Below are 13,091 nucleotides of genomic sequence, written 5' to 3' on the forward strand. Positions count from 1 at the left end.
CTGCCTGCCCTACCCATTTCACAATTTGTTGTTTAAAGCACTACAGGACAGGGCAAAGCGTTTTCGGACTCAGCGTAAAGGCAAAGCGGAAAGGTTCAATTGCTATGCAGCCCCTATTATGTATTGGGTAGTGCAGACTATACAGCAAAAACAGATGCAAAAGCAGTTCTCACCCTTCAAGATGATCCAAAAGAGCAAGACCGTTCCAAAATGGCCAAAGGGAAAGGCATCTTGCGCAAGAGGGCAAAGGTACAAAAAGATTCATCTGAGCAGCTAGCAACACTACCTTTCTCAAAATCACAGGTCAAAATCTCTTACGTCCATACTACAACACCAACAATGCGTATGTCTACTTCTGTGGCCACCTCAACTTTCACACCACCTCTTGTGAGTAGTGTTGCAGTCACTAAAACACAACCTCCAGTTGTGTTGCCAGCACCACGTACTACTCTTAGTGTAGGGGCACCTAGGGATAATGTTGGGGCACCGAAGGATACTGCAGGGGCATCTACCTCTGGGATGCCTACATCTGGCAAGCATGACATATATGATACTTTTGCGCCTCAAGCCGACAGACTTTTAGAGGCAGACAGAAGAGCCATTTCGACGATTATCAATGCAACCCTCTCATTGCAAGGTACCAACGGTCTGCATCGCGCTTGCTATGACGGTATGACAAGGGAAGTGTAGGCTCATCTTCAACGAGCGATGGATAGGGACAATTTCATTGCTACAGCTCAAGATCGCATAAGAATCTTAACTCAACAAGTAGTGGACCTCAAACATATTGTCCACACTCAGCAAAACAGTTAAAAGAGGCAAACGATATGACCGTAGCAGTTCAGGACCTCTCTCCGCTGGTACATACACAATGTCCCTCTTGTGCAAAATACCAAGCTGTAGCCATTTCACAGGCAGTTCCAGCTACAACTACAACTACAACTACAACCCCGGTTTCTCCACAAGTTCCTGCTATGGCAACACAGATACCGACACAGATGGACGCTTCCAAAGCACATTCAAGGGATTCTCAAACAGCAGAGAAAGCAAATCCTACCAATATGGAGTCTAAGCCAACAGGATCGGTCTCATCACAATTTCATGGTCCCTCTATGGCCTCCCCCTCCCAATCCCCATCCTTCCTCAACACTTCTACGGCTTCCCGGGATTCCGACAACCTGTTCCACCCTCGCAGCCTGCCCAGTCTTTTCCTGGGTTTCCACCAGCTCCACCTACTCACCCTCCATCGTCTCACATGACGCAGCCTGCTGCTCATGGGGTGGCTACTCCATACCCGATGTACCCTCCTCATGGCCACTACCCCTCACCATACACTTGGCCTCCATCCCCTTACCCACCTTACTATCAGCCTCCTCCTCCTCCTCCTCCTCCATCATCCGACCACCAACAGTAGATCGCCGATATTTCAGTTCTTCAATTCCGCTCCCCGGGACGGGCAGCGGTCTTGTGGCAGGCAACCTGTAGCCTGCTACAGTGTCACTTTCACTTTCACACGACAGTAGTTTACAGTTGGGCTTTGGTCAGTTGGTCTTTGGTCTGGTCGGTTCACACTTGGGCAGAGACACGTGGCAGGGTGGTCTAGTGGACATCGTATCCAGGTCACCACCGCCACCCAGTGGGGATAGACTTAGATGATGTTCTTTATGAGCCGTTGGTGGCTCTTGATGATTGTACATATGAGTAGTCGTTTTGGGGCCTGTGGCATTATCTTGTACGTAGTCGTCTACAGTGGGTCTTTACACAGAGCACGTTTTCACCATCCCGACACATCTGAGCCTCGACACCCCCATTGTACCTGTGAGTCCTGGGCTGGAGCTGAGTGTGCTGCCACGCCATAGTCTGTATCAGTCTTTGAGATAGTCGATTCATATGTTATGGTCTGCTCTTGTGTCTTTGCGAGCTCTGTTGACGTCTATTGTTCCTTCTTGTTCAGTCTGTTTGAGGGAGATTCAGTCTGTTTGAGTGAGATTGTCACGCACATTGCACTGAGTGAGATTGTCACGCACATTGCACTGAGGACTACCCACTGTAGAGAGCACGACACATTATCCGCGCTACAGGTGCTCTCATTTTGGCGATCACGGTGGGACCTCAAAGGAAGTCTCACTCTTGTGGAGACAAAATCGTGAAGCTAATCGGTTGTTACCTGGCTCTGCACACTTGCTTACACTGTGTAGATAGTCTGCAAGTCTGGTCCTCTCTCGTGCTGGTCCAAGTCCTAGTCCTCGTCCCTGGTCCTTGGTCTTTGGTCCTGGTCTAGTCCTCGCCCTGGTCCAGCCCTCCTCGTCCTGCCAGCTAGGGGGTCTAGTCACTGGTCCTGGACCAGGTGGTCTAGTCACTCTCCTCACTTGTTCTGTGTTAGACCTGTGCTGTTCACTGTTCACTGCATGACACATACAAGGCGGTCAGTTGAGCGTCAAAGCGCACTACTGAGCCCTCTGAAGCACTATAACAAAAGACGCCCTGTGGTTTCTAGTAGAAGTCCATTAACCTCATCAACCTTACCTCCACATACGACATCCCCCATTCCTTCAACCGGTTCCACATCTTCTAGATCACCTTCTCCAGTAAAGCTCTCTCCTATTCTGCTACAGCAGGCTATTGAGCAACAGGCTCAACAAGGGGCCATGGAGGCGTTGGCTAGCGTGTTGGCCAAGGTAAACATCAAGTTCCCCACCTTCAAAGGACTCTCCTCAGAAGATGCGGACGACCATGCACGGAGGTTCGTATCTCTCTGTAGAGGACGTGGTCTTAACGGGGAAGATGCTTATCTGGTACTTTTTCCATCCACCTTGGACGGCTTAGCAGACAAATGGTACAGCCAGTTTGCAGAGAATCATTTTGCAACTTGGGCAGACTTAAGACAACAGTTCTGTGCAGCTTTCAGGCCGGGCGACTACCAAGAGAAAGTGTTGGATGAGTTGGCCAACATGGTGCTCTAGCCAGAGGAGACTTTTGCAGAGCTTATGACCAAAACCAAGTCTCTGGTTGCCAAGCTTCCCCAGCAACCTGGTGAATTCATGGTTAAGAACTGGGTGGAGAAGGCGCTTCCAAAAACCTCTCAGCAAAAACTCCGGAAGAGCCTCCAACCTGACGCCACTCTGGAGGAATTCATCGCAACTGCTACTAGAATAGAGGGGGCTAGGAAGCTGTTCAACAACTCTCCTCACATAGATACTCCCTCTGTGTTCTCCGAAGGAAGTCCTGCTGATCCTTTGACTTCCTTGCGCAGGGAACTCGAAGCCCTCAAACTACAACGCGCCCTCCAAGAAGAGAAATCAATCTCTCTGAGACAAGAGAAACCATCGCACCTTGAGGCTTTGGATCAAATCAAGAGAGAACTAGAAGAGCTTCGGTCTCAGCAGGAGACCAAAGCTATGGTATGGTGCAGCTCTTGTCGTTCTCCTGGACATCCTCCACAGGACTGTCCCCTTCGGGCTTATTGCCACTTCTGTGAAAAATCTGGGCACGAAGATAAGGATTGTTACTATATCAAAGGATTGCGACAAATACAACAAAATCTAGGTCCTTCTCTCCGACAAGGGCTAGCACCTGCATCCAACATGGTCTCACCCTACGGCCATCAAAACCCATTGTCTCCTCTGCTGACAACACCCCCTATGCAGCAAGATATGCACAATAGCTTTGCACCCCACAGCTTTTATCATGCCAATACTCCCTCAGTTCCCCAAAGTTTCTACACCTCAGCCTCCAACACCATGCAACAACAAGAGCAGCGACCACCTCGTCCCCCGTTTCGCATGTCTAATCGGCCAATCCTATGCTACAGATGCGGTGAATATGGGCATTACCAAAGTAAGTGTCCTTTACCTGAAGGGTCTCCTCCTTGCAGACATTGTCCGGAGTCTAAGGACCACTACAGTAAAGATTGTCCCAAACAAAGGGCATCATCATCTTCAGGCCCAAATCAAAATCAACAAGAGTTTACATTCCCGAAAATCAATCTAATCACAGTGAACACCACCCCTCAGCCAGCACCTACTACACATACAGTTTAGCCACAACAAGCAGCAAAGCCTACTGGGGTGCTCACTCGAGCACAAAGAGCAGCCCTGGGTTTAAGTTTGCCAACGAGACCCCTGGACTACCATATCCATTGCACAAATATTGTCTCTTGAAGCGAGTCTGCACCATGCAAGAGCTTATGGACCATGGTGCGGTCAGCTACATACTGATGAAGTAAAAGCTGGAGTTTACCACAGAAGAACCTCCGGCCGCTAACCACAACTCTCAGCAACAACGAACAAATTCGAGAGTCTTGTGAAAGTCAACCGCAAAGGCCTCGTTTCACGTCTCAACAACAAGACACCTTATCACAAGAAGGCCAAAAGCTTTGGATGCTTTCAAACAGGGTATAACCGTTCTAGTTGTCGCCATCGCACGGATAGACCAGCGGAGCAGACGCCCGCACCGACGGTCGAAAGAACCCCAACGCCACCTCCAGCTAAGAGAGCTAGACCCGCTTTGAACCTAGTACCTGATATCTATAACATATGTCTTGAAAGTACAAATGAATTGTGTCGAGCATATGGCAAAGTTAACGGCTTCAAAGCCCTAATTTTCTTTGACCCAGGAGGTACAGAGAACTTCATTCATCCAGAATTCTTGAAGCAGATGCACTTTGATTATGATGCAGAGGGTGGAGTACCGGCATTGTACTGAGTTCAAGTAATATAAAGAAACATTGAAAGGGACGCCAAGGTTTGGGGCCAGTACTCTTTGGGGTGGAATTCCACCACTCCGTGTCTCATGTGCTCTCTCTCTCTCTTTCAGTTCAGTTATTATTGAAGTGCTAAAAGTGGTACCGCTCATTGGTGCTCTTTCAGTGACTATACAAGATTATCATGGAACAGCAGATTTCCATATTATGAAGTTTGGGCAATTGCGACGATCTCTTGGGCATGCCTTGGCATGACAAGAATGATGCGACTCTCCAGGTTCGGAACCGAACCATCACCGTGATGTAGAAGGGCAAGCCAGTCTTCCTTCGGTTGTCCGAACAAAACCCTAAATAACCTCTCTAGCTGTTTTATAGTTAGATACAGTTAACTCTGTTTGAGAAAGTGAAGAAGAAGCAAAAGAAGTTCCCACCAATTTATGAGACCCCATCCGATGGGGCCCAAGTGACATAAAGGCATTAAAATAAAGCAATCACACACACACGCACGCGGGTGGAGAGAAGATGACATTGCAGCTGTACGGATTTCCGGATTTTACGTTGACATGCTGACGTGGCAGAGCTGTATAGATTTCCACGTTTTACAGTGATTGCTGACGTGGCAGAGTTGTACGGACTTCAGCTTTTGTGCTGGCAGCTTTTGGGCATCTGCTTTTGGGCCAGTTGCTTTTAAGTTTGAAGGCTTTTCATGTAAACTGCTTTTCATAGGCCAAGGGCCTTTAAATATGTGCAACAGGCTCATTCTCTAGCACGCTTCGGTGAGAAGGTGCAGAGCGCAAGTACCAACATTGTACTGAGTTCAAGTAATATAAAGCAATACCGAAAGGGGCGCCAAGGTTTGGGGCCACTACTCTCTCGGGTGGAATTCTTCCACTTCGTGTCGCGTGTGCTCTCTCTCTCTCTCTCTCTCTCTCTCTCTCTCTCTCTCTCTCTCTCTCTCTCTCTCTCTCTCTCTCTCTCTCTCTCTCATCACGCCATCTCTCTCCCTCTTTACCATGCTTTCGTTTAGGGTTTGCTCCTGTATTTTAAGGTTCGCGACCTGTTTTTAGGGCTCGTGTTCTTTTTTTTTTTTTTTTTTTTTTTTTTGGGGGGGGGGGGGGTTGTTGGACAGATCTGCGTTTTAGGGTTAGCTGCATTTTCTACACTTTAGAAACATCAATCCTCTCTTCTCTCTCTCTCTCTCTCTCTCTCTCTCTCTCTCTCTCTCTCTCTCTCTCTCTCATGTCATCCCCAACCTCACCTATGGCAACAAGCAAACTCAAATATATGCTTCACTCCAAACGAATTTCCATCATTGAATTGGAAATGAAAGCATGGAGAAAAGAGATGGAAGATTGGAGGAACGCGAAGACCGTTTTCCTCCGAGAAAATGAAGAAAAGGAGAAGAGGTGGAAGGACGAGAAGGATCATCTTCTCAACAAGATCGCCACGTTGGAGAATAGCATTTTGGACCTCCACAAAGAAGTGTTGGAAACACGGTCAAAAAATGGGCTTGAAGAGGGGGAATTCCAGCCCTCTTTGAGGGAAGAAATTGACAACATCAATGAGGAGAAGAAGTCATGGGCCGCGGTCATATCCGAAACGCAAAAGAAAGTAGAGGAGGCCGAAAAATGGATTGAGGTTGCCAAGAAAGGGAAAGGTAAGGAAGCTCCTTGTACACCCACTCTTATCAACATGACCCTCGAAGAGGAACAAAGAAGGAGGATGCGGGCTCTACATGTGAGGGTAACCGGCCTCAAGGACATAAACAATGTGGAAAAAGAGGTCACAAGCCTCACATCAATGATGGGGGTGGAGAAGCCTTCACACACAAAGGCATGGAGAGTGGGCAAGAAGAGTGAGGGCCCCGGAGAATCTTCAAAGAAAAGAGCTCTCATACTACGCTTCCCTTCATTGGAAGAGAAGAAGGAATTCTTGAGGAAGAGACCTACTCTCAAGAAGACAGGTATTTTCTTAGGCGATGACCTCACTCTCTCACAACTTGCGCATATGAGAGAAGTAATGCCCGAGATTCAAGCGGCAAGGGAGAAGGGGAAGATGGCCTTTTACAGAGATGGTCGGGTGGTGATTGTAGAGCGGCGCTCTACATGACGGTGCGAGACCTATGGGACCACATTGAGGATGGCGACTTGGAATTGTAATGGGTCTATGAGGTTGGATGTTGGTGCCTTTGAGGACAGTTTCAGAGACAAGGACATTGTTTTCTTTTCAGAGACTCACCAGGCCCCTGGCCAACTGTTGCCACATGTGGTGGGATACAAATGGGAGACAGCCCACAGAACAGTCACGAGATCTGAGCATGGGAGTAGAGGTTCAGGAGGAGTAGCGGTGTTGTTTAGGGAGGAGCTACAGCCACTACTACATATTGTACGGAGAGATGATCAGGCTAGATACATGTGGGTGAGGCTGAGAGCTGGCACAGGTCGATTTCTATATATTGCTATATGTTACTTCCCCCCCAGTACGTCAGTATATGCTGTATCCAGAGGACAGTCGCCTTTCTCAATTCTAGATGATGATATATGGGAGTTTTCTAGGGATGGTGATATCATCCTCCTAGGAGACTTCAATGCTCGAACGGGCAACTGTCAGACAGTCTTCTACGACACTTCAGATGAGATGCTTAGAGAGTTGGATGTGGGTGAGCTGGGGTTTGACAGATGCTCACATGACAGAGAGCAGACTGAGTATGGGAGATACCTCACGGAGATGACGACTACACATGGGCTAGCCATACTTAATGGCTTACAGCGGTTTCCTGGAGCAGCAGGCTTCACATGCTTTCCACACAGACATGGGGCCAGTACAGTGGACTATGTTATGACACAGCCGAGCTTTATTCCTTGTATTCAAGGTTTCACAGTGGGAGCCAGACCAGTGGGCGTAGCAGTGGATCATGCTCTCTTGACACTGTCCGTATCTTTTCAGTTTAGTACAGCCCAGAAATCAGGAGGCAGGTCACACACCCGTTTTACATTTACACCAAAGACTGACTCGGTTTATACGGAGGCGATCTGGGATCGTCTATGCACAGTTGCTCCAGGCCTCTCAGTAGAGGAGTGCACTACTTTACTGACTGAGACACTACATGATGCAGCATCAGAGGCATACCCACACACTCAACCGGATCGGAGGCGACATTCTGGGAGCATGCCCCAGAATAGTTGGTATGATGAGGAGTGCAGAGAGATGAGAGCCCAGCTTCAGAGGGATCTTCATTTAGGAGTCATCACCTACAGACAGTCGCGGATTGCTTTCCGACGCCTTGTGCGAAAGAAGAAACGAGCTTACCTGGCCCAGATGGAGCGAGACTTGTATCAGTTGTTCTTGAGTAGAGACTCAGGCGAGGCATGGCGACTCTTCCATGAGCACTCCCCTCCCCCAGTGATTACTTCTCCTGATGTGTGGGGCAAGTATGCGACATCGTTATATACGGTTCCTGGGCAGGATCCCCTTCCAGATCCTACAGAGCCATGTCCACCTACGAGCACCTTCTTTACCACTGAGATGGTAAAGAGAGCCATTGACAGGATGAGGACCAGGAGGGCTTACGATCATGACGGTCTAGTAGCGGAGCACTTTATACATGCTAGGGATATGCTGATGGAGGTTCTTGCAGTGTTGTTCAATCGTGCCATGTGTGAGGGATTACCTGAGACTTGGAGGTTGTCTACTATTGTGCCTATATTCAAGGCAGGTGATCCTACAGAGCCTGGAAATTACCGCACTATTATGGTTGGACACACACTAGCACGATTGTATGCATCCATTATTGAGCAGCAGTTGAGTAACTGGGCAGAGGGTGAGGGTGTACGGGCAAAGGGACAGGCAGGTTTCAGGAGGGGTTTCTCCACTCTTGACCATATTTTGACACTCAGAGCTATCATTGAGGAGGGCAGGTCACATGGGAGACGGATTTATTGTAGCTTTGTGGATTTCCGCAAAGCATTTGACATGGTACCGAGAGCTCGACTGATGCGCAGACTGCAGGAGATGGGGGTGCCCACAATGTTGATTTGGGGAATTATGGCTTTATAAAAATCAGTGATGGGACAAATACGCACCCCAGAGGGGATATCTGACTTAGTTCACTCCACTATCGGGGTGAAACAGGGTTGCCCATTGTCTCCTACTCTATTTGGTATGTATGTTGATGAGGTGTCTGATTACATTGACAGAGAGGGTGATAGAGGTGCCCAGCTGGCAGGGACCTGGATCCCATTGTTGTTATATGCTGATGATATTGTCTTGATCTCTGACTCACCAGAGGGTATGCAGCGACAGTTGGATGCATTACACAGTTTTGCAGAGGATAGTGGATTGTCTGTAAACCTTGGTAAAACCAAGGTCATGGTGTTTAACACCACACCGCAGTGGATCAGGAGATCGGTACCGACCTTCACGTATGGTCAAGAGATTGTGGAGTATACAGATGCATACACTTACCTTGGGATAGTCTTCACTGGGCCAAGGTTTTCTTTGGGGAGAGCAGCAGAGACTAGACTGACCAGAGCTTATGCGGCCTTGGGAGGCTTGGAGAGGATGTGTTTGCAGGTTCAGTTCCAGGAACCTCGGACAAAGTTATGGCTCTTTGATACTTTAGTAGCCTCAGCTATGATGTATGGGGTACAGGTATGGGGACCTTCTGTAGGCCAGGATGGTTGGAGACGTATGGAGAGGCCCTTGGTATCTATGATCTCCCGATTGATTAGAGCCAAGGCCTCCGTACCTCACGCGATCATTCGAGCAGAGCTAGCTGCCTCCCCCATGGAGATTGAGGCGCTTACCAGATCAGTGTCCTTTGTGCACAGCCTATGGGATACTACTAGAGACAGATATGCTAGACTGGCCCTTGAGTCTTCCAGACAGTTAGCTCTACAGGGGGACACTTCATGCTGGTATGCACAGATGACTTCATGGTTTCAGACGCATGGCTTCACCATGGACACGTTGCCCCCTTTCCAGTATTCTCTTCAGGCACCCTCGCTGTCTCTTACACGGGTGGAGATCACTAGACTCATTCGTCAGGACCTGATCCAGCTCGACACCAGGAGGACATGGATAGAGCCGCCTCAGGAGTTGAGCACGAAGATGGCTTTCTATAGAGAGCATCTTCTCCACCTCACAGGAGATGGGTTTGTGATTCGACCCAGCTACATGGACACACATATGTCTCATGGTTTGCGTTGTGCCATTGGTCAGATACGCACATCCTCACATCAGCTCGAGATTGAGACTGGTAGATTCAGAGGGATACCAGCAGACAGCAGGATATGCCGATTATGCCAGAGAGAGCCAGAGACAGAGTTGCACTACGTATGTCATTGCACAGTGTTCTATGAGATACGGGGGCGTTTCCACTGCTTATTCAGAGAGGGTTTTGGTCCTCTATCTAGGGTCATGAGTTATGAGGATCAGAGATGTCTTGGACTATATCTACTTGAGTTACACAGGTGTAGAGACACTTTACTGGGGAGAGCTAGAGAGAGGCAGTCCCAGAGACACATTACAGATTTCTTTTCACTAGATATGGGACAGCCAGAGGAGCAGCCACCACTGCAGAGCTCGTCCCACACTCATTCGACCACTACTGGCACTCTCATCGACCGAGCATTGGAGCTACAGAGATACAGACGACCGCGACTGAGGAGAGGAGCTACACAGCATTGACGGAGACTACAACAGAAGATTCGAGCCATACTCTCTCGACATCCAGAGTGCAGATGAGGATGGATCCTCACCATTTCTTCCATCTTTGTTTCACACACTGTTACATCTAGTTTACCGGGTACCTATTGTATCAGCTGCTACACCCACGTAGTTTTAGATTGTAGTAGTAGTAGTAGTATTTTGTTCCACTTCTAGTTCTTTTCTAGTTCTTTTCTAGTTCTTTTGTACCCAGACATGGTATTAGATTCACTATTTTGTAACTGATTGGTCTCATAGGTCATTTTGGCCTTTTGAAGACGTTAATATAACATTTCATTTCATTTCTCTCTCTCTTTTCAGTTCACGTGTTATTGAAGTGCTAAAAGTCTGCTCAGTTTGTTCTTTTCCATTGGCACGTAGTGTCCGTCTTGTGACATTGCCCGAGTCCTAGCTCAGGAATAGCTGATACAACTCTAACTGAGCAAGATAAGTCCTCTTCTTCCTAGGCGCCAGAAGGCTATCAGTGACTATCTATGAGTAATGGATCCTAGAAGCACCTCTCTCTAAAGTGTGGCTCTCGTCCCTCTACACTCCTCATCAAACCAACTATTCTGTGGCATACTCCCAAAACGTTGTCTACGCGCGGGTTGGGTGTATGGATATGCCCCTACTGTTGCATCATGTAAAGTCTCTGTCACTATCTGGGTAAGCTCCTCTATTGGGCGTCTCGGCTTCTCGGCTCCTCTGTGGCCAAGTGTCTGTAAATACTATCCATGTAGAAGAGTCAGTCTCCAATGTAAAAGTGTAAAACTAGGTGCCCCAATTTTCCTCCAAAAGCACTCTTGCTTTTAAAAAATTACTCCCTCTTTGCTAAAAACATGGCACACTTTGCTTTTGCTTTGATTGGTCAACATTTACCCCTTGATTTAGATCCTACCCTTCAATTTTGGCAATTCTGATTTGATTAAATGGAATCTTGGCAACTAATACGACTGTGGCCTCACCGTACCATCCCAACCTAATTATGGTGTTGTTTTTCGTAAAAACCGTTTTTGTGAAAATATTTCCCTTCACCGCGCACATCTAAAATGGATGGGGCTTTGTCATAATTTCTCATGCATCATGCCTTCAGTTTTTATTATTCGGTCAGGAGAATGAGGTCATTCTGCTCGTCATCACACTCTCTTGCTATGGTGTTTACTCTTTGTCAAAACCTCTACTAATCAGTCCCTCTCTTTTGCATGCCTTGTGGAGAGGCCACGAGACCTCTTTCTTGTAAGTTGGAAACATCTTTCTTACTTAACAAATGAACCATTAGGGGAAAAGAAATTAGAGTCTTGCAAGCCATCCACGTATATACACCATTCAGCCCCCACACTCAAACAGAGAGAGAAAGAAATTGTACTCTGCAACAAATCTTGAATGACTTGGGTACAGATGAGTTGATATGACTCAATTGAAAAATGGAATCGATCATGGTTTGCTCCTTTTCCCAAGTTTTGCATTCATCTTGATGCCAATGCATCTCTGTCAAACAATCAAGTTTCCCCATAAAACTGTCTTCTCCAAGACGCCAAACCTCTATTAATGTGGAGGGGATGCATTCGATGCTTACTTCACCATCTACAGACCTAATTTCAAATAGAAACATCAGACACAACCTGAAAAGCTGTTTCGAAGGAGACTACGAACAGGCATAAGGCTTACAGATGCAAAAGTGCCCTATGGATGGCCACAACTGCTCCTGATCCAAAGCCAACAGGAAGGTATTGATCAAGGTTACAAGCAACCATAATCTGCACAAGTTACGTTACAGTATTACTTTTTTCTAAGCTTCTTTGACAAAATAGTAAACAGTTTCGATAAGTAAATTCAATATACTCACCGACTCACAGCTATTCAAGTCTTGTATTGAAAAAGTTCTGAATCTTTTCCCACCTTCCCCAAATGAGCTATAAAAGGTGCGAAGGGAAAAGACCTTTCCTGTAACAGAAGTTCCAATGGTGCCATAGAAGGAGAGTAGAGCTCCCTTCAAGACTCTGGTGCCATTCACATTCTCTCTATGAATCAAGGATTTCCCATGCTTGATAACCTCCCTTATGGATAAGATGCAAGAGAGAAGTGCTCTTGCATCTTTCAAACAAGAGCTGAACTCAGACTGAAAAGTCAATGGAAGCTTCAAAATGGCATTGACCAATGGCAAACTTGAATCATTCTCCAGTAGCACCTTAGGGAACAAGAAAAAGGTCGTTTAGTGCCTGATACAATGATAAACTGTCTCAATGGACCTTTGATAGAACACATTAAAAGTGGGGTCATGAAAGCTTTTCAAGCAATCCAGATCTGTGTACAACTTTGGATGCTTTACAGAAATGAGTACAAGAATGAACAGTGGCCACCTATAAAAGAATAAAAGGAAAAAAAGCACCAGTCATCCTTTAGATGGAAACAAGCAGCACATAAAGCCCACAGCACAAGCATGTGGCAGAGCAACTGGAAACAGCATCACTGAGTGAGCAAATGAGGTTCTTACATTTTTTGGCACCTTGTCAGCTTCTGCTGACCAACCATAGTCATGAATCGCCACAAGGCTCCAGAATTGGGTTTCAATATACATAGTTCTCGCCGCAGGATCCCGAAGGGATTGTACAAGGTAGAGTTGGCCAATTTCAATAACCTGTCGGCCAAAACAACCTGATTTGCTATCATTCTTTTAAGAAAC

The 13,091-nt window shown here is 47.2% G+C and overlaps 2 protein-coding genes across 3 annotated transcripts in view; one reads left to right on the plus strand and one right to left on the minus strand.

Moving 5' to 3' along the window:
- The window catches only part of CTC1 (conserved telomere maintenance component 1), a 150,703-nt gene that overhangs the window by 117,492 nt on the left and 20,120 nt on the right, over window positions 1–13,091 (minus strand). For both annotated transcript variants that reach the window (XR_015185716.1, XM_086494196.1), the window contains 4 exons: window positions 12,903–13,046; window positions 12,255–12,596; window positions 12,077–12,165; window positions 11,775–12,000 (listed from right to left, as the gene is read on the minus strand). Coding sequence is in view for 1 of the 2 variants with exons in the window: in XM_086494196.1 (XP_086350322.1) it covers window positions 11,775–12,000; window positions 12,077–12,165; window positions 12,255–12,596; window positions 12,903–13,046 (801 nt within the window). In the remaining variant the exon portion in view is untranslated. The remainder of the gene's footprint in view (window positions 1–11,774; window positions 12,001–12,076; window positions 12,166–12,254; window positions 12,597–12,902; window positions 13,047–13,091) is intronic.
- On the plus strand, window positions 2,942–4,649 carry LOC147431686 (uncharacterized). The gene has a single exon (XM_086494623.1). The coding sequence runs from the start codon at window positions 2,988–2,990 to the stop codon at window positions 4,038–4,040; it is 1,053 nt and encodes a 350-aa protein (XP_086350749.1). The 5' UTR covers window positions 2,942–2,987; the 3' UTR covers window positions 4,041–4,649.

Source organism: Adiantum capillus-veneris, chromosome 21, assembly GCF_014529385.1.
Source record: "Adiantum capillus-veneris isolate H3 chromosome 21, ASM1452938v2, whole genome shotgun sequence".
Classification (NCBI taxonomy): domain Eukaryota; kingdom Viridiplantae; phylum Streptophyta; class Polypodiopsida; order Polypodiales; family Pteridaceae; genus Adiantum; species Adiantum capillus-veneris.

Excerpts from the sequence above, each read along its gene's own strand:
- LOC147431686 (XM_086494623.1), top strand. The coding sequence starts at position 2,988 with ATGACCAAAACCAAGTCTCTGGTTGCCAAGCTTCCCCAGCAACCTGGT.